The sequence below is a fragment of the Sinocyclocheilus anshuiensis genome, unplaced genomic scaffold (assembly GCF_001515605.1).
Source record: "Sinocyclocheilus anshuiensis isolate Anshui unplaced genomic scaffold, SAMN03320099.WGS_v1.1 scaffold96, whole genome shotgun sequence".
Classification (NCBI taxonomy): domain Eukaryota; kingdom Metazoa; phylum Chordata; class Actinopteri; order Cypriniformes; family Cyprinidae; genus Sinocyclocheilus; species Sinocyclocheilus anshuiensis.
The window spans coordinates 515,968-539,347 of NW_015554094.1; the positions used below are offsets into that span (position 1 = coordinate 515,968).

Genomic DNA, 23,380 nt, shown 5'->3' on the forward strand with positions numbered 1-23,380 from the left:
TTAAAAAAAAATATATAAAAAAATACATTTTGCATACATACATGTATGGATATACTGTATATGCATAAAACAAAATCTACCTCCGTATTCTTATTAGTGTAATGCAAAAATAAAATATTTGTAAAATATTTATACATCCTGGAAAAATTTACTGTACTGCATTTAACTTATTCTGTAAAAATAAAAATATATATAAAATAAAATAAAAATTAAAATAGTAAAAGTAGACTTCATTATCTTAATGCAAAATGCTAATTTTTGTAAATTGCTCATGCTTAGCTTAATTTAAGCACTGCTCTTAATTCATGCCAATTACATTTTTTTAAATATTTTAAATATATTTTAAAATCATAATTTTTTTATTATATTTAAAAGTTTTATAATTTTTTAAAATATATATTTTATAATATAAATATTGATATTTATTAGTATTTTTGTATTAGGATCACCATTGGAAATTCCAAAATTTTCAATAAAATATTCTGATGCAATCAGAATGAGATTTTTATGATTTATGATCATGAGAATTTGGGGGGTCCTGGTCTTAAAATAGGGGTAAACTGTGACCAATACGTGTTTTTGTGAGATAAACTCCCTAACCTGAAGCATGTGAACAAAATAAAAATAATCAAACATCTGATGATGACATAAAGCCAGCAGAACTAGGCCACAGTTATTGCCTTTCTTTTGGCAAAGTCTATCCACATGACAGCATGTCATGACAAACACTGACATAGAAGTGTCAGAAATGTCACATCAGAGTCATTTAAACAGGCTTGTGTTTACAGCCCGGTTTCTATAAATCTGTTTGGCAACAACACTTGTTGTCTTGCTTATGGTAATACCATGCTATTCTTCGAAGAACCATGTGAATACCAAATGGAAATTTGAGTGCAATGTAAATACCAAATGGTACATGACTAAACTAATCATTTGTAATTTAAAAACCCTTGGTATTACCATCTGTACCTCATTACAGTCACAGTACTTTTCTGTAAGAAACCATGTCTGAGTGAACTGTGATGCATAGGAGTGTGTGTTACCTGAATTAACTGTCAAGAAATGTCCAGAAAAAGTGCAATATATTACAACAAATCTTCAGAACATGCACAGCATCACCCACAGATGTAAATCTTTCAATCTTGGTCACATAATGCTGTTTTTTGTTAATCTACAAAACAAGACATCATAAACAACAACACAATGCTAGTTTACATCATCTTTAGCCCTGACTGTGGGCAGCACTGAAGCATTCCTGCATATTATTTCACTTTACAGAAATATAATATGTAGATTAAATGTACAGCAATAAAACAGGAGACTCATTCATCAGATACAGAGCTCATTTGGACAGAGATTTCATTGTCATTTTGTTGGCCATCCATTTAGAGTTAACAGTGTAAAACAGCGCACTCTAACGTCTGCTTTGACAAACGAAATACAAAAAGGTCTTGTTTGTTATTTTGGGGTTATCAAATACCTATAGCGTAGGTTTTTTTTGCATTTATGATAGACGTATGACCACAGTTTCATGTCATCTAAAGACTTTATTTATAGCTATGGTAAATCACATACTCATAATTCATAAGGAGAGCTTTTCTATGTTAGCATATTCATCAGACAATAATTACACAATTTTGATTATGTAAAACCAACAACATTACAGCAGCAGGGTAAAGATGTTTTCTTTGGATTGTTTGACTACTCAAAAGAGAATAATATATAACTTAATTTGTTTCCTGCTAGCTAAATTTCACATGCATGAACAAAAATCTGTCTCTAAACCTCTCTTTTCTTTATTCAGAGTTGATCTAGAGACAAGTATATGGAAACTATCCAAAGCTCTGTTCATCCTAAATAGGCCAAAAACCATGGTTACTACACTGTTACTATAATAAAATCATGGTTAAGTTTCTTAAACACCAGATTTGTATCCGTGTATACTTTCTTTATTTGTTTCTTTATTTTGTTTTTATAACTGTGCCACCTTAATGGTTTTATGTTTTGTACTGTTTAATAAAAAAAGAACGAAAGAATCAGAAAAAAAGATTCGCGATACGTGCTCCGAAGTTCCGTTCTGAATCAAATGATTCACGATCTGCGCTCTGAAGTTCTGATCTGAATAATGATTCGCGAACCCACTACGAAATTCCGATCTGAATCAAATGATTAGCGATACGCACTTTGAATTCTCGATCTGAATCAAATGATTCATGATATGCGATCTGATTGGAGCGCTTCGAAACAGTGAATCATTTTGCAACGAAGTGGTTTAAAGGCACAATATGTAATTTTTGCCACTAGAGGGCACGTATTCAAAATAAACAAATAGACAAAGGCGTAGTTTGATGACGCAGTGACTGAGTGTGGAATCATGGGAGTTGTGGGTCTTCATCCCCACAGCCGATGCAATCCGACGGGACTCGGGCAGAAATCATGTTCATGGATGAGCTAATGATTTATTAACGTAGTAGTATGAAGCAGGGTGAGGCTGAAAACCGTCGAAGCGAAACGAGGCGCTGAACGAGCGTGACACACGGCTGGAAAGCAGTGGAGCTTTTATTATGCCACAGTCGACCGCGTCCACTCCTTCCGGTCGTGCGTATGTGGGGTAAAGCAGCGCTGTTTTATCATACTAGATACATTTGAAAGTTCTGTTATAATGCTACTCTGTGCGGTCGTCACCGGTCTATTAAAACGCACAACATATTAAAGCATCTTCGGTGTTTCCACGTTTTCTACAAAACAAAGTTTTTGGATATTTTAATAAAAAAATCTTACATGTTGTGCCTTTAACTGATTCTGAGCTTCGAAAAGCTCAGTTTCAATAAGCTACTTTTCTAACGTATTTACTTGATCTTCTCAGGAAATATCAATGGTATGACCTATTTTAGATTCGGCCGAAATTACAACAACAGTGGTTACATATGCATATATTTAATTGTTTGATCAAAATTATTGCTATAACTTATAGCAATATAACTTATTGACATGTCCCTAGCATCCCTACTAAATTCTACGCCCTACGCTTCTTTTCATTTAATGGAAGAAGAACCTGAAGTGTACCCGAAGATATCATGTCCATATTATGTTTATCCTCCTCAGATGCAATCACCTCAAGCAACTGTTTATAGAAATAAATGAACTTTAAACACACCTTTACGTAATATAAAGTTAATTTAAGGAAACCTGAGTCTTTCACACCCTCTCACGTCTCCTCTCCGCTTCTTTTCTGTAGTCTGACTGAAATGAAACATGAAGGAACACGCAGTGTTGCCAACTAATTTTCAGAGAAAGTTGCTAAAGGAAGGTCGATTTGTTGCTAAAAGTTGCTAAATGACGTTGTGATGTCATTGCTCAATGACGTCATTGCGTAATCACGACGCAAAATTGTCACATCATCAAACCTCAGCAAAAAATATATTTTATATATGTTAATTTAGATTTGTTTTTAAAATAATATGCATGATATAATATTAAAATATAAATAACTGTATTTTTAAATACATTGAATTATTGAAAACGTACACATTTTTAAATGATTACAATTTAAGTTTTTTTAGTAGCTAGTAAACTCTACACATTCTCAACAATTATGCTTTAAGCAGTGTATTAGTAGTTAGTTAGTATGCTACACTCTAAGAAAAGTCTGTAAAAATAAGGCACAATCTACTGTTAATATGAAAGAATTTTCCGTAATGTTTTTTTTTACCTGTATTTTAAATTACGCATTGTGTTTTCGGGTTACAGGGTTACAAAGGATGATGGATAATGGATAATGTCCTGAAAGATTTTCCATTTTTCTTACAGTGTACTAACTGATCAACAATCGCAGGTACAAGCTACTAACAAAGTGTATCATAAATGAACAATTATTCAATTATCAAATTATTCAATTATTATTATTATTAAATTGAACAATTGCAAATAGCAGCTAACTCAATTCACGTGATGTGTGTACTGCTAGGCATCTGTGGTTTCCTCTTTTTGTGTAATTTGGATGGACAATGTGTGCCTTTTTATTGTCTGAGTCCTTATCAAAAGTTGCTAAAAGTTGCCAAATAAATGTTTAAAATTGCTAAATTTGTTGCTAGGTGCTTTTGGAAGAAAAAGTTGCTAGGGTAGTCTGAAAAGACTACAAAATTGCTAAGTTGGCAACACTGGGAACACGTCCATCTCTCACAATGGAGGCGCGATAGCAATGAACTACATTTCCCGAGTCAATGCGAGGCGTGCGTCGTGACGTCAGCGCGGCTGCTGTCAGTCAGACAAAGACAGTCAGTCAGTCAGTCAGTCAGTCAGGGCGAGTCTTCCTCACAACATCACATAAAATATCATCTTCGTCGCCTGACAGAGCACATTAAATGATCTGCTGCGCTGAGAGTTTGTGTGTTTTCCTCATTCCAGGTAAGAAACGTGATTTTATCCCTGAGGAGTCAGTTTTGTGCTGGCTCGTGCTAAGCTAACTAACGTTAGCCGCCTGGATAATTCAGTTCGTTTTGTTTATCTTGTTAAAACACGCTTCGTGATTTAATTTTAACCGACATATGCGTCTAGTTTAAATCTATACATGTCTAGATAGTTTATGCAGTAATATAATTGTCAGTTAATGAGTTATGTAGCCAGTTTTTCTAGTGTGAAAGTGCTGAACTCTTGTATTTATTTGTGCATATTCGTCATATTTACTAATAAACAGTCATGTGAATAACTCGTTGAGATTTATTTACGCATGTGTGCTGTTAATTTAAAGCCCTTTTGGTGTTTGTTTGCAAAGGTCAGGACACAGATGAGTCATGCAAAACTTATTTTGTTTATATAGGTTGAAATACTCAATGTTTCTCATATGAATTGTTATTTAATAAGTGCATGTTTAATATATGTATGCTTATATTTCGTATGCGGTTTTTTTTCTAATGCTGGATATGCTGTTAGTTTTCATGCACAAAGATGATGGGCGTATATCTGTGCTTTTATCACTATCATATGACATGCACTTAGAAAATATCCATATTTTAAATAGTCTGTGCTTTGACCGGTCGACTGAAGCCCCTTCACATGCAATGCATAAATGGAAATGAAGTTAAATGAAAGTGATTTGCTGATAATCCTCATTGATCGTGAGTTTGCTGCATGGATTTGTTCTGATCTGCTTTCATAACTTGAGTTACTTAAAATGCATTGAAAAACGATTTCTCTCCTCTTGGGATACATCTTTTTTTATGCACGCTACTATTTCTAGAAGCTTCTGGTCAGGTCTGTTGCAACACCTAAGCCAACTAAGCGGTTAAAAAATGCATCTTGTCCACCTTCAATGTGTGGTGTTTTAGATGTTGCGCAAAATGTATACATTTAAGTCATAAAACCTGTGTCAGACCATAACTCTATAACCATTAATGAAATTAATAATTATTTACACAAAGTTTGCTACAGCATGTATTACTATTTGTTGTTAATTTTAGAAACATGAACAAAACAGCCAAATATTAGAATGTCAATTTTTAATAATGCAAAACATTTTCCATCCTGCTTACTTCAGTCTAATTTTGTGTTTCACGATGACCACGTCTACATAAACAGTAGTTATTAAATGAAAATAAGAAGGGCGCAGGGATTCTCATGTGGGTTATTATTTAAAGCTCTCGGTGAACTCGTTTGACGTGTCTGGATGCAGTCAGATGAGCTGATGCACGTGTGCATGTGGTGCAGGACTGCATCCTTGACTTGCAGTCTCTGCAGCTGTGCCCTCATAAAGAGCCCTGCAGTGAACGCCTGCAGTATTTAATGCCACATGATGACTAATGCAGCAGGGCTTATGGGTGAGACCCTCGGTGCATGTTAAGAGATGTCAGAGAAGGATCGCATGCATGACAAAAGGGCTTCTTCATGACAGCGACAGCGTATTGTATCTTTCATCGCACACACAATTTCTGCCTCAGTCAAAGCCTCGCAGTGATATATTTTTAGAAACCCACAGCGGCTGCCACGTTCCTATCACAGACTTTTATAAGGATCATCTGAGATCTAAGTGGAAGCAATTATGCTGTACAAGAGCCCACTGAGCCCTTTTTTAGCAGTGAGTGCTTTGGCTCCAGCGGTGTAAGGTTAACGGTTAACTTGTGTAAATAGGCTATAATAGGTCTGGTTTAATGGAAAACTCCAAACCAGTGAGGAATTTCACAGCAAACCAGCTGTGCTACTGGGATACGTGTTACGTTAGAAGATTAGTTGCCACAAGGTCGCCGGGTTTCCAGTCTTTCCCATTCATTTTTGCTGCGACATAAAGATGAAATAAAGATTCTTAGTAGTCAAGCATCACTGATTGAATTGCTCATATTACCTGGTAGAGGATAGAATAGCTGCAGTTGGCTAGTCATCTATTACCGCCTGGTATTAATATGACTAACCATTAGCTTAATATAAAACCATGTGCTCTGGATTAGAAGGTTAAACAAAGCATGCTCCGTATTTGCATTCTGCGCTTTAATCTGGAGTTACATAAACTCCATCAGTCATTGGCTGGTATGGTTTCCTTGACAACAGCGACAGTAATTGCTCGTGCTTGTTGATGAAAGCCGTCTTGGATAAACAGAATTTTAAGTAGGTCAGATGAATCCTGCTTTTATCATCATAACTCGACTGCCATGAGATGGCGGAGCACTTGAAATTATGATAATTCATTCGTTTGTCTAAGGATCTAAGTCTTGACATGTTGGAGTGAATTCTGGGATTGTTCCTTCGTACTATTCTTATAGAAAATATGTGTTAGAAAGCTGTGCACAGTAAGGAAATGTACAACCTCTATCCCACAATGCAATGCACTCAACCTTCTGTTTACAATGTGACACACAGTTCCAGACTAAAACCAAATGACTATTAAACTGAGCTGTTAACTTAGTATAAGCTCTGAACAGTTCAGTGAGCAAGTCATTGGATTGATTCAAACCATATAAACATTAACTAGTGCATTTGAGAGTCATTTGTGAATCAGTTTTTATGAAAGAGAACAGGTCTTTTATTAAGGAGAACCAGTCTTAAAAGTAATGTAAGTGTTTATTGTTGCATTGTGCAAAGATGCTGATTCCAATGCACTGACTTAAACTCTAAAGATTTAATTAAATATTGACTCCTCATAATCATGGCTATTAGATGTTTATACAAAAATATGCTTATATTTACCATAAAGTTGCACATTTTATATAATAATAACTACAAACCCTGAGATTAATAAATCAAAAGCAACATCATCCATTATTTTTAACATCTTGATTTACTGTTTGTTGGGATTTTTTTTTTTTTTTAATGGAACTTGCATCTTAAACTATTACATATTTTATAATATTATATATTTATAATATTCATTTCATATTTTATAATATTCATTCATATAATATTATTATAAAGTTAAAAATCTTATAACAAACAACAACATTTTATTTTGTTGTATTTTTCTTTTTTTATATTTTATTTTATGAACAAACTAGAAGCAACGCCTTCCATTATTTATACCTTCGTGACTATGCTTAAAATTTTTATCAGTTACTGCTTGTTGCTCAATACGAGTTATTTCATGGCAATTTAATATATCAAGTATAAACCTGAGTTAAAATGTTGCATAATGTTTGAAACAGTTATTGGTGCATATTGTTGTTGAACTTCCTTTTTTAAATAGTAGGGAGTACACAGTACTGCACAGTATCTTTTTGTTTCTTTCTTTCTTTTACTAGTGACTGACCAATATGACAGATATTTTTACATTTATTATTTATTGTAGGGCTGCACGATTGACAAAAATCATAATTGTCGATTATTCCCTTGAAATTGTAATTGCGATTATTAATTACGATTATCACAATTGACATTGAATGATGTTTATACCATTGTTTGATTCAACTGCATGCCGTATTTTTATATGAAAATAAACAAGCTGAAAACACTCTAACTGAAAAACCTTTAGTGCTTTTCTATAGTATTAAGCCTCAAATGTCAACTATACATCGGATTGGTTTCTTCTTTAAATTATAAAAAAGTAAAAATATGAATGGTATTATAATGTTATACTAAAACTAAAATAATGGGAAAAACCCTTAAGATAACACGTAGAAAGAAAAAAACGCATCTTAGGCACGCAGAATAACAAGTGGACTTTGAACGATTAATTGCCGCTTTGAACGATTACGTAATTGTGCCATCCATAATTGTAATCACGATTAGAAATTCGATTAATTGGGCAGCCCTAATTTATTGTAAAGTTTCAAATTGTGTAGAATAATAATTATTTTATATATGTATTTTATTTATATATTTTTTATAAGTTTGCGACCATTTTAGTTGCATTCTGGAGCCTTGAGATGAATGAACTAGAAGCAGTATCAGCCATTATTTTTTACTTTTTGACTGTTTGTTCAGAATGCTTAACGTTTTTAGGATTTACTTAACTACTGGATGACCAATTTTTGTGTATTTATTTTTTTTATGTAATAATTTATCAAGAAGCTAACTGAGATGATAACTGGATACCATTCACTTAATCATTCAACATTTTGAGGTAACATGTCAAAAATATTGCATGTTAATGATCAAAATAATTGTTGCATAATTTTTTGTTAATAGGCAGGATTCAGTATGTAGGCCTACTGCACGGTATGCAAACTTTCAGTTCTTAATGAAGCATCTGTTTGTTTTTTCTGTCAGCATTCATGAACGCTCTCCTATAACAGCCATTGATGCACATGTGATTGATGTGCATTGTGTTCAATAATGTTTGTTTTTGTGTCCCGTCAGAATGTCTCACTACACAGATGAGCCACGCTTCACCATCGAACAGATCGACCTGCTCCAGAGACTGCGGCGTACAGGTATGACCAAACCCGAGATCGTGCACACGTTGGACACCCTGGAGCGACTCGACCGCGAGCACGGGGACAAATACAGCCGGCGCGGCCCGTCGGACTCCAACGCCACCAACAGCACCACCTCCAGCACTACACCCACCTCAAATAGCACTAGCAACGCCACCATGGCGACCTCCTCCACCACTTCCACAGCAACGCAAACGCAGTTCCACGGTAATTTATCACCGTCGCCCAGCAACAGTTACGCCACGTCTCCACCCGCCGTCTTACCCTCGCTGGTCTCTCTGGTCGCCATGGCGCAGAACGGGCGGGACGCTTTGGCGGCGACACCCAATGGGAAACTGTCACCGAACCGTTACCCGGTGAACAGTGCGGCAGCCGTGAGGTCGTACGGGCTGGAGGGGTCAGAGGAGGACCTGGATATAGATGACAAGGTGGAGGAGCTCATGAGGTCAGTCAGTCAGGGTTATTATAGTTAACTAAAACTAAAATACTAAAACCATTAGAAAATGTTCATTGCTTGAAATATAAATACTGAAATAAAAAATGAAATATAAACATAATAAAAGTGTATAATATAAAATATAAATAAAATCTACAAAAAATATATAAAAATAACAAAATTTCAGCTAGTTGTCAAAGCAACATTTATATTTTTTCATTTAGTATAACTTGACAACTTGTCACTTTATTTACTAAAAAACTAAGACTAAAACTGAAATAAAAATGAATTAAAAACTATATAGACATATTAAAAATTATATAATAATGCCACTCAGTCTTGCAAAAATATGTAGTAATGTGCCAATGTAGTATATTATTAACATTCAAAAAATTTGCTGAACACTGTTGTACTTCCTTTTTTATAACTGAAAGGTTTTTGTTTGTTTGTTTTGTTTTACTAGTGGTTTACCAATATGTATTTAAAATGGCAAAGTTAAAGATAAAGTTGTAATTTTTAAAATAATAATAATATTTTTGTATGTACTTATTCTTTTTTTTTTTTTTTTTATACATTTGCAATCTGTTCAGTTTAGCAGTCTGGAGCCTTGAGATGAATTAACTAAAATAATTAATTAAAAAAATAATAATTGTCAAAACATTTCAAATTTTCCTGTAGTTTAACTTGATGTACTAACTAAGGGTGCTTTCACACTAGCACTTTTGGTGCGCACCCGGGTTCGATTGACGTCAGAGTTCGGTTCGTTTGGATGATGTGAACGCTGTCTTCCGAACTCGGGTGCGCACCCGCGAACCGTACCAGAGTTCGCTTAAAAAGGGTGGTCTGGGGTACGGTTCATGTGAACTCCGGTACGGTTCGCTGCTGATGTGAACGTAATCGTACCAAATCGCGGAAGTGAACCGCTATTAATGACGTATTATTTGATAAAAATGTGTGTTTGTTTCACTCACTTTCCTGAGGAGCGTGACTGACGCACTGCAAACAGAGAGCTGAATATCTCATTTCTGTTCGCCTTCAGCGTTCTTTAGAGCATTTGCAGTACATTCGTAAGACAGACTTAAGTGCCATTATGTACCAAAGCTTTGTAAACAAAACGAACGGTTTAAAAACGTAAATATATAAAAGTGCAGAGAGCAATGTCGCCTTCTCCTGCGCCGTCGTTACTAAGCAACGGGGTAAACAGCTGCTGGCTTGATGACGCAAACGAACCGCGGTTCGGACCCAAATAAAATAATATGAACGCAGTCTAGCGGGGGCAGGGGGAGGGGGGAGCAGGACCAGGCAAGCGAACCAAGTGTGAAAGCACCCTAAAACTACAACCGAAATAAAAATGAATAAACAACTATACAGACATTTAAAAAAAATTAAATAAAAAAATCAAAGTCGATTCAAACTCACTCTAAACCGGTCCTGAATCTAGCGCTGTTGACATGTGATTGTGTTTACCGGGTTTAAGCAGTGTCATTTTGCTCGGAGACATTCTGTGATGAGTTTGATAACTGAATCTTCACAGACGTCATGTTGTTGTGGTGTTGAATTGCAGCTGTCATGTTTGCGTCCTGTGATGTGTGCAGGCGAGACAGCACCCTGGTGAAGGAGGAAATCAAAGCCTTTCTGGGCAACAGACGCATCTCACAGGCTGTGGTGGCTCAGGTCACAGGTCAGTTCACCCCATTACCCCAATTTGTAAAACATCTATCATGTTCAATCAATCATCAGCAATCATTTCAGAAATGTACTTACAATACAAGTCTATGGGGCAAGACATTGTACTGTAATAAAATACACAGTGCGTGAAAGATGCTTGGTACAGATGTGGGGCCATTACTGCGTCAAGTTTCACATTTGCACGTGTTTTTAAGTCTTGCCAATTAGTGGTTGACTGACTGATCAGTTTTGCAGATTAATCGGGACCGATAGCTGGAATATTCGGTTGTCAGCAAAAATACATACTTATAGTTTTTCAGGGTTGCGTCTGTTACTAGAGTGGCAGAGATGGTTAATTTTCTACATTTACTAATAAATTTTTACATTTTAAAGTTTTATCTGTTAACATGAGTTAATGAACTAACATGAATGATCAAGTTATAATTAATGTAATCCTATTTATTTCATTTAAAAAAGTATGGTACATTTTCATGGCTCAGTACTGTATCCATTAATTTGCATACATTTCCTGAACAGAAATCTGAACATTAGATAAAGCCAGGTTCAAAATAGTTTCTTCTTCTTCTTCTTTGGATATATTACAGTCAAAGGTTTTTACAGAGGGGATGTTTTTATAACTACATAAATCGGAAAATACAACAGCCATAAAAAAATAAATTTCACCATGTTTTTGGAATAAAATGTTAAATATATATATATATATATATCAGTCAAATTATATATTAACAAACCCCTCTGTAAAAAACCTTCAGAATATAGTTATGAACAAAATGGTAAAATGTGGTTTAAGTGCTACTGAAGTGAAGATTTCTGACTCAGTGCAGGAGAAAAAAAATCATTTTGAGAAAACGTATTTTTGAGAATGTAATGTATGTGTGTTGAGAAAATGTATTGTAACTGAAAATTCTCACATACTTAAAGTATAATAAAATACACTTAAATGTGTGTTTTGGATGTTGTCTTTCCTCTAGTCTGAAAGAAGACATGTTATGTAAGCAAAATAGATCAAAAACTCAAAAATTGACCAGTGTCTCAAAAAATATAAAATATTGCCTATAGTTTCTTGCCTTAAGTGAATGTAAACAGAAAATTGGATGCATGTCAAATATGTTAGATCTGTGCGTTAGGTCTTAAAGTGACAGCAGCCTAATATACCTGCTGCTATCTGTGTTGTTAATGTCAATCAAACAACAAAAGACAGAGAAAACTGCTCGACTGAATAACTTTTATAGCTTTAGTAAGTATTAATCTACAGTGAAGACTGCAGTGTTATTTGTCCTATCTTTAATAATGTCCTGTAGTGTGATAGATTCGTTTACTGAACTTGTCTTTGCAAACCACAGGTAGTTCATCTGCCAAGAATAGTAGTCCCACTGCTAGAGGGTTTAGACTTCACAGCTTAAATATAGACAGTTTAGACTTCACAGCTCAAATAACACTTTTGTACTGAAGCATTTACACAAGAGTCAAAATGACTCGACAGCATGTCACAGATGCTGTTTTGAAACTGGAATATTCCTAAAACACTGTCATAACCAGGTGTGATGAGACAAGTGATAAATCTCTTCGATTTCCATCAGAATCTTTGTTCACAACCGCAACAAGTGTATAGATTATTTTGTTGGCTGTTTGGTTTCCAATTTTGCCACTCGCCACTGAATACAGTTAATTATTCACAATCCGGTTTCACATAGTTTTTTATTAAACAATATGTTCTGATTAACTATGATTTTGTCGCCTTACAGCATTTCGCTTTCAGCAAGAACCGAAAACCTAAGTGTAATAGATTAAACTGTAATTACTAAACCAAAATAGAATTCTGAATGTAAGATGGGTTGTCGTTTCGTTATTGTTCTGTCTGTCAGTTTGACTCTGACTTGTGCATTGATTTGTTTTCTCTTTCTGCGTGTCAGGCATCAGTCAGAGCAGAATCTCTCACTGGCTCCTCCAGCAGGGCTCAGATCTCAGTGAACAGAAGAAACGAGCTTTCTATCGCTGGTACCAGCTGGAGAAGACAACGCCAGGTTAACGAACTTTGCTTGTTTTATTGTAGGTTGATAAATGTGCAAAGATAAGGTTGAACCCAATTACAGGTCAAAATGTTTAAATACACTGCCAACCAAAAGTTTGGGGTCAGTGAGATTTTTTGATTTTTTTTGGAAAGAAATTAGTATGTTTATTTAGCAAGGATGCATTAAATTGATCAAAACTGACAGTAAAGACACTTATAGTGTCACATTTCTATTTTAAATGACTGCTGTTCTTTTGAACTTTCTATTCATCCTGAAAAACAATGTATCAGTGTTTCAACACAAAATATGATGCAGCACAACTGTAATAAGAAATAAGACATGTTTCTTGAGCAGCAAATCAGCATATTAGAATGATTTCTGAAGGATCATGTGACACTGAAGACTGGAGTATTGATGCTGAAAATTCAGCTTTGCATCCCAGGAATAAATTACATTTCAAAATATATTCCCATATTTTAAATTGTAATAATATTAAACAATATTACAGTTTTTACTGCATTTTTGCAGTGAGCCTCAGTGAGCATAAGAGACTAAAAACATGAAAAAATGTATCGACCCCAAACTTTTGAACGGTCGTGTATATATTTTTTATATATATTTTCAGGTGCCACATTAAATATGCGTCCCACCCCTGTATCTCTGGATGAGATGGAGTGGCATCAGACTCCGCCCCCCATAAGCTCTGCCCCTGGAAGCTTCCGTTTGCGCAGAGGCAGTCGATTCACCTGGAGGAAGGAATGTCTCGCTGTGATGGAGAGGTGAGACGGAGATAACGCCCCTTCTGAAAAAAACGAAATGTCTGAAACTCCTTGTCAGTGTTACATCTCAATAATATATTTTAAATCAGGAATAAAATTTTCTCATAAAATGTGCTTCTTTAGCTCAAATCATGCCAGAAGCACGCTAGTCCTGCTAACTGTACGGTGTTTACGCTTTGTTCTCTCCTCAGCTATTTCAGTGATAATCAATATCCAGATGAAGCCAAACGAGAGGAGATCGCCAACGCCTGCAACGCTGTTATTCAGAAACCAGGTAGAAATGCTGGTGTGTCTGAATCTACACAGTGAGATTTATCTATTGCACTTCAAATGACATATCGCATTTGCATTTTAGCAGTCGTCTTTGACCTTTCAATCTTGTTTTTCCTGGCTAGGAAAGAAGTTGTCTGACTTGGAAAGAGTCACATCATTGAAAGTCTACAATTGGTTTGCCAACCGACGCAAAGAGATCAAGAGGAGGGCCAATATTGGTACCATATTTTAGTTGATTTATGTTATTTTAGTATCATTGAGATACTATTGTAGTTTTTGGTAATATTTTTAAGCTGTTTTTATTTTTGTATTTTCTGTTTTAATTTGTATTTTCTTTGAAAACATATTTTAATATGTTAATATTAAACACTTTTTCCATTTTAATTTTATAGTTAATTTTTTTTTTTTTTTAGCAACAAAAAAAAAAAAGTTATTTTAAATTTTATAAACTGTATATTTTATTTCAGTTTTATGGTTTTAGTTTGAGTTAATTTTAATACCCCTGATTTATATATAGTAATGACTTTGTTTTGATGAAGAAACATGTTCAAATCAGTCAGGATTTTACTGGTTCGGTTACTAGTAGTAAATCGTTAGCTATTTTTCGTTTGTTGTGGTAGTGGTTTTTAAAGAGTTTCAGATGTTTCATGACAGGGTCTTTTTTCCAAGAAGCCACAATCTTGGAGAGTCACGGGATCGATGTGCAGAGTCCTGGAGGACACTCCAACAGTGACGACGTCGATGCTAACGACTACAACGAGCAGGTGGGCAGGTGAATCAAACGACTCATTCGAACTAAAGGATCCGTTGTCTTATTTTTTAGATCTGCTGAACATGGGATGTTTGTTTAACACTACTGCTAGAGCTGATCTTAGTGATTTCATTACAGGGTTGTGATGTTTCCTATTTTGAAAAGAGAGGCATGAACCGACCTTTTGGTTACTACCGTCTGGAGCCCACCTCACCAACACAGGTATCACATGACATCACTGCCTGTTTAGCTCCGCCCACCGATCCATGCATGTAGAGTAAATAACGAGAGGCAAATGCAGGTCTATGCAGAAACCAAACGATAAAGATGCTCACAAGTTAACAAGACGTTGTTCAGAGCCAAGCTGTGGAAAAACTCAGCCTTTGCATCGCCTTCCTTCTGATCTAAAAGACGATGTTGTGCTGAATATATTGTATCTGACAGTAATGTCGCACCACATAAGTGTGAGGAACTGTTTTTATTACGTGCTCACTATTTGTCTGTTATTGCAGATCGTTTGATGTGTACTGAGTATTTATGCATTTTTAACCTAAATCACAGCAGCGTCCATCTATGAAGGCTGTAGCTGTCAAACATACACCGAGTCTACAATCCGTCACATCTATTCAAACAGAGCATTCTGATGAGGGGGTCCAAACAGGACAGAAAATAGCCTATTACTTCTCAATGATGATGTTTTTTTTTATGTAAAAATCTTAACATTATAAGTGGACCTCTGAGAACAGTACAAAATAAAGTAAAAAAAAGGCAGTTCATGACCCCATTTTGTGACTTGATATCAAATGTTTCACTGACATACACGTCTCTTTAAGGATGATGCTGGCAATCACGCAGACCACCAGGACCCCATCTCTCTTGCCGTGGAGATGGCAGCTGTCAATCACAGCATCCTCGCCCTGTCCCGCCCGGGAGGCGTGGCCAGTGAAATCAAAACAGAGTCACTGGATGATGACTGAGGAAGACCGTGGGACGAAGAGGATCAATGAGTGCGTGTGTAGATGTCTCCAGACGTGTTTATGGAGCAATGACCAAATCAATGCTCTGTCTCAAGCTTTTAGAATCTAATATCGCCTGCTATCGACACTCCTGTTGAACCACTTATCAAGCCCAGAGTCAATGACACACACTCTCGACAGGAACTGACAAGTGTGAGGTCGTTCCACGATGTTCGGCCATCACCTACAGCTCTTATTTAAGCCTCCCGAACCCTGGCTGACCCAAACCCCGTACCTCATTCCAGTTCCAGTACCTTGTATAATGTTTCGTGTGCTTCCTGTCTGTGTGCTCCAGTGACCCTCATTCCTTCATTCTCACAGATAAGCTAAAGGCAGATAGTTTAAGAGAGAGGTGAGTCTGATTTCTGCTTTGAATCCATGATCTTCCTCCATTCCCGCTACAGATGCTCTCAGTTAACAGGTTTAATGTCTCTACTTTACTTTTGTACGGTATTTCATCAAACAGCAATTGGGTGAATCTCATGAAAACTGTCAAAAATGTGTCTCGACACAAAATGAAAGGGAAATAAATAAACATATTTTGCATAAAATAAAAAAAATAAAAATTTAAGCACATTTTCCTAAAAAAATGCTGATAATAAAATATTTACATTGTAAAGCATTTGGCATACCGTATGCTGACTTGAAAAATAATAATTAAAAAAGGTAAACTTTTTTTTTTTTTTTTTTGAGGGAAAATGTGCGTAATTGGCATGATGCCATGAAAAATATCTTCAAAATGCAAAATATAATTTCTTATTACTTTCCTTTTGGTTTGCGGGAGACATTAAACCAGGATATTTATATATATTTTTTTTAGATTCATCCAATTGCATTACATTGTACTTTGATTTGAATTATGTTCAAAAGGGGCAGGGGGAGGGGTGAAATTAATTGTAGTGAAACTTGAAAGATATGGTTACATAACCGCCAAAGCGCAAGTCTCCTGGACTCTAAATGAACCTGCAAAGAGAGACTTCAGTGGGCAGACCGCTAGCTTTCTTAATTTTAAACCGTTAAGTGTCCAGCATTACCCAAAGTCAATATGCATTAAAGCGCTATTCTTATGTTTGTATTTATTTAGCTTTTACGTTTTTATTTACGTGCAAAGATTTCACGCAAAGACCGAAGCATCTGCTCTCATGATGTTTAGAACGAAATACGTCAATGTGAAATACTGGCTCAAGTTGACAGCAGTCAGAATTATAACATGTGCGAACTCCCAAGAACTTTTATTAATATTGTGAAATGACATCAGAATTCCACAGTGTTAATCGTTCACGAGAGACTGACTGATAAATGTTTGTTCTGCTGCCACACAGCTCTGAGAGTCTAACTCTCATCTAACATAAGCTTGATTCCAAATTGTAGCTTATTTTATTCAAAAAGGTTCTAAAATAACTATTTACTCGCTGGGCTTCATTCATTGAAACGAGCAGAACGACTCATTCGTAGAGCCGTTCTTACATAAATGATCACAAACTCAATGCAACACTTGCATAAAGCGACTAATGACATAAGAATGGTTTTACAAACAGCTAACAGAAACTGCTTCTGTCCATGTCATGAATGAAGCCTAGTTTTTTTTATTTTTATGTATCCTTCCTCGATTCTTCCTGTGTACAATTGATATTTATAAAATGACAATTTTTGCTTAATAATAATTCAAGATTCTTTTTTTATTTGATTGTTTTACACCGTTTTTATGTTCAGAGCAGTCTCCTGAAGCGTGTCTGATTCAGATCATGCACCCCCTTCACTCAAGAAACACTACTTTATTTGCCACATTTTTTTGTAATATAAGTTTGTTACAGGTCGTTTTCTAATGCTGTAATGTTCAAATGTGCTTTTACAGTTGTATTTCAAACTAAGGAAACGACTTGTCCACGTCTGTGTCACTAGAGCCTCTTTGTACACATGACAGAATGTGCCAAACTGCAGTATGACGTCAAGTATTGACATTTACATGATCTCACAGTGACATACAGATACTACGAATGACTCGTTCTGTTGCCTCAAGTGTTTTAATCCAGAGCAACGAACGCTAACCCCGCTGGTTTAAATGGGGTGCTTTCCATTTAGTTTTCATATGTCTATAAACAAAAAAATCTATAGGCCTATAAAAGCAACTGTATAAATAAACAGAAGACAGTAACTATGAATTTAAAGATTGTTTGAATCAAATAAGTCTATGATTTCAAAGCATTCTGTTGTGAATCATCTGTATCTCCCATTTAAGAATTTAGTGCCTTTTTTGGACAGTAGACTGTTCTGTAAGTATACTATAGTATATATGAACTTTTTGTACAGTTTCTTTGTTTAAAATGACTTTTTTTAAAACTTGTGTTTATTTTAGTACTTTATCTTCTGGAAAATAAAGGTATATTGATGATCAGCCGTGTGATTTTATTCTTCCATTACTGCGTTTTAAAGAGTTTGAAGATGGAATATAAGATCTTCTACGATTTCATGCAGATGTTTAAAGGCAAGATAATAAAATAATAAAGTTTATTACTCTCACCATTGCAATATAAAATCTTCAACATAATTTTTTGTCATTACTTTGATGTGCAAAATAAATAACAATTTGATCATAAATTACTCTGTTCAAGAAGAAGAAAAACAATAATTCAAAGGTACCAAACCAAGAGAAAATACAGAACCAACTCCCCATAATAACACTAAAAACAATCATTTATGAATAAAACTGTCTGGAGCTTTTTATCTCCACAAGTAAATCCCATCTAGCCTTCCTACTGTATATAAAATCATGAAATGAATCCATCAGTGTCCTGATTTTTCTAGGGAACAACCACATGGACATACTCCCTGACATTGGGTTCAGATAAGCGGGGCACTTTATGATATTAAAAACATAAAAAAAATAATAATAATACCAAAAATACTGCTTACCGAGGCTGAAAATACACCTCTAACATGGGCTTTTCGAACACTAGGCACTATGTAGTGTAGACATGCGTAAATCAGGTGGCAGTTACATCCCTGCAAGTATCAGTGTAGTGTTTCAGTGCCATACCAATACTGTCCTCCGTACACGTCCATCAACAATGATGCATTTTCCTCAGCTAACCCAAGACTTCCTGTTTTCACCCTTGCGTGCTCCAGCTTCTCCTTTGGCCATCGCTGTAAGGGCTGCCAGGTTGGGACTAGATCCCGAGAGGTTCTGATTGCGTTTCTGCCTCAACCGTTTAGCGGTACCCGTCGCTTTTACAACTCGATTTGGTCTCACAAGAACACCGTAACCAGGGTTGCAGTGGAAGTAATGGCGACCGCCGACCGAACCATCGTTTTTACCTGGACATGAAGAAAAGTATAATTATTTGGTGCATACAAGAGAAGAACATTTGCTAATTAATGGTCCAATGATCATGCAATTAGACATCATTTCTAATAATTGGAACAGTTGGTTAGTGAAGTTTATGCAAGTGTAAATTTCGCATTTTGATTCATACACAACCACAAGTCCAAACCATCGTTTTTATCTAGAAATGAATACGAACCATTGCAAATCAATAGTCCATTGATCATACGATTAGACTTAATTTCTAATAACTAGAACAGTCGGTTAGTGGACCGCTGTGAAGTCTATGCAAGCATAAATTTTGTAAAAAGGCGCTAGTGAGCACCATTTTGAATCATACGAAATTTCAAGTCCACAACACGTAATACCTGGGACCAGAGCTGCATTTCCCAAAAGCATCACAAGCCTAAGCAGATTGTAGAAGCCATTAGCTGCGTTTCCATTACCCTTCAGAATGCGCAAATTGAAATTGCGAATTGAAAATACGTCCAATGGAAACATGTAAATTTCACAAAAACTTGCATATATCGCAAAAAAGTTTTTACGCTCACATGAGGTGGTTTTTCCGGCAATTTGAAAAAGGAATATTTCATAAAACTGTAAACAGTTTTTTTTCGCATTTACAGGTCACCTGGCATATGTTAAAATCATATGATCATTCTTTAATATACTATTAACCTCCAAGAACTTCATACGTGGCCGCTCTCAAGTATAAGGAGCTTTCCTTGCCATTAATGCTTGGATAACCCCTTATTTACACTGCACACATCTGCCGCGCATTACGGCTCCGACACGGCCACTGGAGCTTATTGTGGCCACTCTACTCAATGCTTGTGTTTATACCAGCCACGCCACGGCACATTTCAGAAACGTCCCAGAAATGGCTCTCCGCGCTGCTTCTCTAAAGATAGACGCTTACATCTCCTTTGATTAAAAATAATGGCTAGTGTGGTGGCTGCGATATATGTAAACCTACCAACATCCGTCGCCATGACTTATCATGAGAGGGAAAAAGTATGTTTTAGTTGCATAACATCGACATTTAGAAAATATCGCAAAAGTTTTGCGCACATCTGTAATAGAAACGCAGCTATTGGCACCAATGATGCTTTTGGAAAACGCAGCCCTGGCAAGTACTGCAAGGAGGTGGTATTGTACACACTATTCTCTAGATCTACTCAAGTTATGCATGCAAATGCTCCTTACAAACAATATTTGCAAATCCATTGTCCAGGAAACACTGGTCAAGGGGTTGCAAGTCCTTTCCAATGACTGGAATCGGATATGCATGCCGGTAGTGTTGCAGACTCTATTGACATATTGATCTACTGAAGTTAAAGAGCATTACCAACCTGCTGGAACATCAAGTTCCACTCCAACCCAAACGCCCTTTGCAAAGTCAGTTGGTCCAACGTAACGGACTGTTCCAGTTTTATTGGTGCCCACAGTGACGTATTCCCCCTCCTTCAGCCAGTCGGGAGTCTCAAGGCTTTCCTCTGAATCAGAAAGGATCTCCAGTCTTTCTTGAGACTCGCTCAGTGCAGATGAAAAGTTATTGTGTTTAGTTTTACCCTCTTCCTCTTCTTCAGGCAGGATCCCTTTGAAAGACTTTAGGCCGGAGGTCTTGACTCTGTGGATTTGGAAAGGGTTGGAGGTGGGAGGAGTGGGTTTGACGTTTTGTTCAGGTCTTGATTGCTGGGCAGGCGCTGATGGCTTAGCTGTCTTCACCGGTACTGATGGATCAGATGCTTTTGAGGCAACTGGTGGTGCTAATGGCGTAGATGGTACTGATGCGGCTGAACAAGATGAAGAGACGCTGGCTTCAGAGGTTTCTTGAGGTAAGGAATCAGAAACACTGAGGATTTTTTGAGGAGACGCATCTAGAGGAGACACTTGACCATGTTCTTCTGATGTCTGGGATTCTGTAGGTGCCCGTTCTCCAAGTTCTAGGTCAGCTGGTTCAAGTTTTGACTGATGCTCCCGGGACGTGTTGCTTATTGGCACAAACTCTGTTTTTGGTTCAGTCTTTTTGGAAGTAGAGTCTATTTTGGCCTCTGTGCTGTTGAGGAGAGGAGGATCAACATTCGAGACCACACACTCGGAGAGAGTCATTATGGAGACACTTGTGGAGATGTATCCACTTGAGACATCGCTGATGGAGCTGTTTGTTGAATCACCAACTGGACTTTGCTTGGGGTCTTCTACCTCTACAGGAGCAGGAGGTGAAACCTCCTTAATCTCTGATGGAACAGTAGGAGCTAGAGACTCTTTGAGTCCTTGAGAAACAGAAAGAGGCAGAACCTCTCTGACCTCTGCAGAAACAGATGGAGACAGAACTTCCTCAGCCTCTGGAGAAACAGATGAAGGTAGAACCTCCTCAACCTCTGAAGAAAGATTAGGAGCTGAAACTTCCTCAACTACTGGAGGAACAGATGGAGGTAGAACCTCCTCAGCCTCTGGAGAAACAGATGAAGGTAGAACCTCCTCAACCTCTGAAGAAAGATTAGGAGCTGAAACTTCCTCAACTACTGGAGGAACAGATGGAGGTAGAACCTCCTCAGCCTCTGGAGAAACAGATGAAGGTAGAACCTCCTCAACCTCTGAAGAAAGATTAGGAGCTGAAACTTCCTCAACTACTGGAGGAACAGATGGAGGTAGAACCTCCTCAGCCTCTGGAGAAACAGATGAAGGTAGAACCTCCTCAACCTCTGAAGAAAGATTAGGAGCTGAAACTTCCTCAACTACTGGAGGAACAGATGGAGGTAGAACCTCCTCAGCCTCTGGAGAAACAGATGAAGGTAGAACCTCCTCAACCTCTGAAGAAAGATTAGGAGCTGAAACTTCCTCAACTACTGGAGGAACAGATGGAGGTAGAACCTCCTCAGCCTCTGGAGAAACAGATGAAGGTAGAACCTCCTCAATTTCTGAAGAAAGATTAGGAGCTGGAACTTCCTCAGCTACTGGAGGAACAGATGGAGGTAGAACCTTGTCAGCCTCTGAAGGAAAATTAGGAGGTGGAACCTCAACCTCTGGAGAAAGATTAGAAGGTAGAACTTCCTCAACCACTGGAGGAACAGAAAGAGGTGGAACTTCAACTTCTTGAGGACGTAGAATCTCCTCAATATTCTCAGAAATTGGAGTTTCCATAGCATGGCTCTGAGGAGATCATAGAGATCAAGCTAATTAATAATATACGCAGTAATAAAAGCAACTTTTAAGTTTCCCACTTTACCACATCACCAGATACTGCTCACCATACTAATAAGGAGCTGCCTAGAATACATGTAGACTTACTATCTGGATGTCAGACGTGGTTTCTGAGGATATGGTGGATGCTTCAGTGGTCTCTACTTTATCAGGAATAAATGGAAATATGGGCACAAAGGAAGCAGATTCTGATTGGCTGTCTTGAGCAGTTTCTTTTGATGGACCCTGTGGAGTCTTCAAAATAAAATGGGTTTCACTTTATTTTACTGTACGTGTATTTTACAGTACCATTCTGGGTAGTATAAGATAACCACATGGGTTAAAGAAAGGTTAAGGGGTAGGTTAAGGGTTAGTTCCTAGTTATTACCCAGTTATTGTAATTGCTATAGTAAGTACATAGTACGTACACGTGAAACAGTACTGTAAAATAAATTGCTACCATAAAATGCATCCAAAATGTTTTCAGCTACACAAGTTTAAACAAATTGTTTTATATAAATATACAATTATTATTACTATTAAAAAAAAACAAACAATTATCATACCAAACAAATATAAATTTTATTTTTCAGGTTCTAACTGAACAGACTTACCAGTTCATAGCTGTTGATGTCTTCAAGACTGGCAGACTGCACAATAATACGTGGCACATTCTAGGTGAAATTAAAGGGGAAAAATATTATCAAGTGTTTTACCAGGAATACCTGGTAAAACCAAAAATACCGCATTTTGCAATACAACTTGATGAATGTTATTTTACTGGTTTAGTAATTCTATATTTAATTTTTGATTATTATTACTTATAAAAAGCAACATCATTTAAATACAAATGAAACAACCCTGAACTCAAAATGTATAAATTAACATTTTTTCAGGACATTGTATGGTAATCACAGCTTCTAAATCTAGAAATGTTTCATAAACTAAGAGCCAAAGCAGGTGTTGCTACCTGCTCAAAGACAGCAGGAGGAGGCGTCTCTTTCTTCTCCTCTTTCTTGGATAACAGAGTCTTGAACATCTTGGGTACTGGAGACACT

At 36.6% G+C, this 23,380-nt stretch overlaps 2 protein-coding genes across 12 annotated transcripts in view; one reads left to right on the forward strand and one right to left on the reverse strand.

Moving 5' to 3' along the window:
* Positions 1–4,100: 4,100 nt before the first annotated feature.
* On the forward strand, positions 4,101–16,334 carry LOC107669440 (homeobox-containing protein 1-like). 6 transcript variants are annotated; one of them, XM_016461658.1, is made up of 10 exons: positions 4,101–4,407; positions 8,782–9,303; positions 10,890–10,975; positions 12,897–13,007; positions 13,621–13,774; positions 13,966–14,048; positions 14,170–14,265; positions 14,702–14,811; positions 14,937–15,020; positions 15,632–16,334. In XM_016461658.1, exons 2-10 carry the CDS (start codon positions 8,783–8,785, stop codon positions 15,773–15,775), a joined length of 1,389 nt encoding a protein of 462 aa, XP_016317144.1. In that variant the 5' UTR covers positions 4,101–4,407; position 8,782; the 3' UTR covers positions 15,776–16,334. The 6 variants fall into 6 exon arrangements, with proteins under 6 accessions (XP_016317144.1, XP_016317145.1, XP_016317146.1 ...); XM_016461659.1 differs by having other exon boundaries at positions 14,717–14,811; XM_016461660.1 differs by having other exon boundaries at positions 14,720–14,811.
* A 290-nt stretch (positions 16,335–16,624) lies between these two features.
* Positions 16,625–23,380, reverse strand: part of LOC107669436 (kinesin-like protein KIF13B) — a 37,364-nt gene continuing 30,608 nt past the window's right edge. For 3 of the 6 annotated variants that reach the window (XM_016461647.1, XM_016461650.1, XM_016461649.1), the window contains exons 40-43: positions 22,937–22,996; positions 22,431–22,577; positions 20,489–22,292; positions 16,625–19,129 (exon numbers count right to left, since the gene is read on the reverse strand). In XM_016461647.1, coding sequence (XP_016317133.1) covers positions 18,897–19,129; positions 20,489–22,292; positions 22,431–22,577; positions 22,937–22,996 — 2,244 coding nt within the window. In that variant the 3' untranslated portion in view covers positions 16,625–18,896. The remainder of the gene's footprint in view (positions 19,130–20,488; positions 22,293–22,430; positions 22,578–22,936; positions 22,997–23,380) is intronic. The other 3 variants (XM_016461651.1, XM_016461652.1, XM_016461653.1) reach the window with 3 other exon arrangements.